Raw genomic sequence first — 4210 nt, forward strand, 5'->3', positions numbered from 1 at the left:
CCATTCTCAGTCTCCAATAACTAGTCAATTTCCCTTTAAGTATTCTGACCAGGCTCCAGTTGCAGCCTTCACTCCCAGAAAGCTGTGATTTTCTGTCTTCACTTGTCTCCCAGTTTTTTTTTGGGGGGGGGGATGGTTTCCCCTGTGACTTCAATTCTCCGATAGATCTAAGAAGTGTTGTTGATTTTCCATTTGTTTACCCTAATTTATTGGTGAGGGTGGGAGTGCGAGCCCTTTACTTCCAAGCTCTTTACTCTTCCCATGTTGGACTAGTCTTATATTCATTCCTTGGTAAATACGTTGATTACAATTATGTTTCTTAATTTCCAACCATGTGGGTTTCTTCTAGTAATCGTTTTGATACTGCTTTCTAACTTAACTGCATTACGGTCAGAGAACTTGGTCTATGTGACTTCATATCTTTGAAATGTTTTGAGATTTGCTTTATGGACTAGTATATGGTTTATTTTGATAAATTTTCCATTTGTATTTGGTAATATGTACCTGGTACCTGTTACTAGGTCAGTCAGTGTGCTGGGAGGAAATGGTTGGCATACTTAAATGGGACTAATGAGGGTGCTTACCAGGATATGGAAGGATTAAGGGGAATCAAAAAGGGATGGTGAATCATCCTGGGCTCTCAAGAGCAGGGAGCAGGTACCACCTTATGGGGACAGGAAAGGGAACTGTAGAAGGCCACCTGATGGTAACTCTGGGACATCAGGGAAGGAGCAGGAGAATAAACATCCTCACTCCTTCTTCTCCTGCCTTCCTCTATCCTACTAAGTAACTCTTACTAGTTGAACCCGACCAGTATGTAGAGGCAACAAAACCCATTGAGGAAACCAACAAAGGTCTGTCTACCAGGACAGAGACCAGAGGGAAAAGGTGTGTATTTCATTCTAGAAGGGCAAAAGAAAGTATCTAGCACACATAGAAGGTAGAGTGGACTTTCCTACGAATGGAACATATGGGTTGTTTGTAAGTAACATATTTGGGGTATATTTAGGGCCTCTTTAATCTGTGCACTGATGAAATATAAGCATTGGTGAAAGAAGGAGATTGATAAAGTGAATGAGAAAAATACTGACATTGTAGGAAGTATTCCCTTAAGTATTCCCACATGGTTTTCATGGGTTGCACTGAATGGCATGTGCAGGAGTCCTACTGCACATGAGCAAAGGTGATGGATGTTAGGATTTAGTTGGGCAGGAATGTGAGATTTATGGGAACAAGGGAAAGATGACTGTTGGGTGGGTGAAGTTTGGGTTGAAGTAACAGAGGAAAAGGGCAGAACTTATGTAGGTGTCCATGCTTGTGGCAGGCAGGAGTGCATGATTGGATAGGAAAAGTCTTATAACTTGGGAAAACTGGAGGAGTAGAAGTAGGCTCAGATAGAGACAAACACAGAAGTTTTAGAGCAGGTTTTATCACAAGTACTCACATAGATAGTTGCCATGGCAGTGCAGGAGAAAGCTTGCTCACAGTAAACCAGAAATGAGATAGAATTCTGAATTCTAAACTGTTGGTTTCCTCCTGCCTCTTCTTTTCCCATATCAATACCTCTTATCATCTTCCCCATTCTGCTCTTTTAATACTTCATCTCCTGACCAGGGTTACTCAAGCTCAGCACTAATGATTCTTGGGCTGCATAATTCTTTATTGTGGGTGCTGTTCTGTGTATTGTAAGATATTCAGCAGCATCTCTGACCTCTACCTACTAGGTGCCAGTAGCACACACCCTCCCTCGGTTGTGACAACTAGAAAATGTCTTCAGATATTGCCAAATACCTCCTGGGGGAGAGAATCATCCCTGCTGAAAATCCCTGCCTAGATATTAGGTAACTGACTATGGGTAGGGTAGAAAGAAGAGATGTGAGCAGTGTCTCAGGAAATGTAGTGTACTGTAAATAAAAGAAGACATAGGAAGGAATCTTTTGAAGAAAAGGGAAACATTTAAATTGCACAACAAGCATCCAGGCCAGTGACAAAATCTTCCAATGGAAGCAGACAAATGCACAAATAAGTTAAAGTGCTCTTTTTATATTCTTATAAAATGCAGATGTCACTGGAAGCTTCCCTGACCCTAGGAGATTTTGTTCTATAGCTACCACTCCCAGTTCACAGTCTGGGGAACTGGGTGCTGTCCTCAGACTTCCTGCTCTTGCTTCTGCCCTCTCACCTCCCCACTAATAATTCACATGTATTTGGCATATACCTCCTCCTGTTGCTTCCTTTGAGGAGCAATACAATCCCATTCAGCAGTTCTTATTTTTTCTGGGAACTTCTTGGATAATTTTGATGCCACCATATAGGGATAATATCATATACCTCTTAGCATATTTCTCCCACCTACTGCTTTTTCTCTAACTTCTATAGATTCCCTTGTTTCCCTCATGGCTTTCAGTATGCTCTTTTTTCATAGATGGAGCTCCTGCTATTTGCCTTTGCCCAGGAAAGAAATACTCCAAAGAATGGACTGGTCATCCTATTACTTCCTTCTCTTTAGGCGCCTACTACCTTTCCCCCAGTTTTGGAATAAACTTTTCCATTTCATTACACTTGCCACTCCAATCATGAACATGTATCAGTAAGAGGAATTTGGAAGGATCAATGTAGTTGATTGGTTAAAATCAGACAGATGAGCATTAAACATCAACAAGATCTTCCAGGTCTGATGCTAGTAGGAAGAAAACTATGGATGCGTTTTCCTGGAGTTTCTCAGCATTGGAGAGTTATGCAATTGTCAGGGCTTGGGGAGGGAGCTTCTCTTCCAGGAGGCTTCTCACTAGACAGACTCAGACTGGGCCAGGCTGGTCCTCCCAAGGGCCCTCACCATGGCCCCCTTCATTTCCTTGTTTCGAAAACTATAGATGATGGGGTTGCACATGGGGGTGATGATGGTGTAGAGGAGGGAGAAAGGCTTGTCTTTTTCAGGGCCATGTGTGCTGTGAGGGTTCATATAAGAGAATATGGCTGAGGTGTACAAAAAGATGACCACAGTCAGATGGGAAGCACAAGTGGAGAAGGTCTTTCCACGACCTGAGGAGGAGGCTCTGCCAAGGATGGAGGCCAGGATGCGTGCATAGGAGATGACAATGAGCACCATGGGGCTGAGCAGCACCACAATGGCATCGGCAAAGATCACCCTCAGACTAAACTGGGGGTCTCCACAAGAGAGAGCGATCACTATGGGGGCCTCACAGAAAAAGTTTTCTATGTGGTTGTGTCTACAGAATGGACCACGAAATGTCATGTAATCAAGAAGGATGCCATTGATCAGCCCAAAGAACCAGGCAGTACTTACCAGCTTCACACAAACCTGCCGGCTCATGATCTGGGCATAGCTGAGTGGGTGGCAGATAGCAACATAACGGTCATAGGCCATAAAAGCCAAGAGGATGCACTCGGCCACACCTACACCAAAAACCAGATACATTTGGGTTAAGCATGAGGCAAAGGAGACAATGTGGTTCTTGGCCACCAGGTGGATCAGCATCTGTGGGATGGTGGTGGTGATGAAGCAGACATCCAGGAAGGACAGGTGGCCAAGGAAGTACATGGGGCTGTTGAGCCTGGGGTCTGTCCAGGTGATGAAGATGATGAGGCCATTCATGGCCATGGCAAAGCTGTAGAGGGCTAAGAAGAGGGCAAAGAGCAATGCCCGAGTGAAAGAGGAGCTCTGCTCAAAGCCCACGAGGATAAACTCTGCCACTCTGCTCCCGTTCCTTAGGTCCACCATCTGCAGCCTGCTTGAAGAGGGAAGACAGGAAAAGCACATAAGAGATAGTTGCATATAGACGCTACCTAGTTGTATAAAAACAGATTGCAGACAAAGGAATGAAAAAGAAAGGAATTTTAGTACACTCCATATGAGTCAGGAGAGTCATGGGCACTGAAAATGCTAGTGCTGAAAGGTCTGGGAACCATGTGACAACGTTTTGAAGAAAACTTTAAAGAAGACTCAAGGAGAATCCAAGAGGCCCATTTAAATATTAAGAAAGCACTTGTGATGAGCACTGCGTTTTATGTGTGTTGATCATTAAATTCCACTTCTGATACCAATATTACCCTATATGTTAACTAACTAGAATTTAAATGCAAAACTTGAAAGAAAAATAAATAAAAAAAAATTTATAAATAAATCTCAATGGGTTCTGCATCTAGAAGAGTGAATTTTCTTTTTCTGTGTAATTTCAATGAGTAGAAC

The 4210-nt window shown here is 43.1% G+C and overlaps 1 protein-coding gene across 1 annotated transcript; it reads right to left on the bottom strand.

Annotated features, from left to right (window-relative positions):
- Positions 1-2761: 2761 nt before the first annotated feature.
- LOC102747827 (olfactory receptor 10AD1) lies at positions 2762-3950 on the bottom strand. The gene has a single exon (XM_081809536.1). It carries the CDS (start codon positions 3794-3796, stop codon positions 2789-2791), a length of 1008 nt encoding a protein of 335 aa, XP_081665662.1. The 5' UTR covers positions 3797-3950; the 3' UTR covers positions 2762-2788.
- Between the last annotated feature and the right edge of the window lie 260 nt (positions 3951-4210).

Source organism: Leptonychotes weddellii, unplaced genomic scaffold (assembly GCF_054177405.1).
Source record: "Leptonychotes weddellii isolate Sample4059 unplaced genomic scaffold, ASM5417740v2 HiC_scaffold_1074, whole genome shotgun sequence".
Lineage (NCBI taxonomy): Eukaryota > Metazoa > Chordata > Mammalia > Carnivora > Phocidae > Leptonychotes > Leptonychotes weddellii.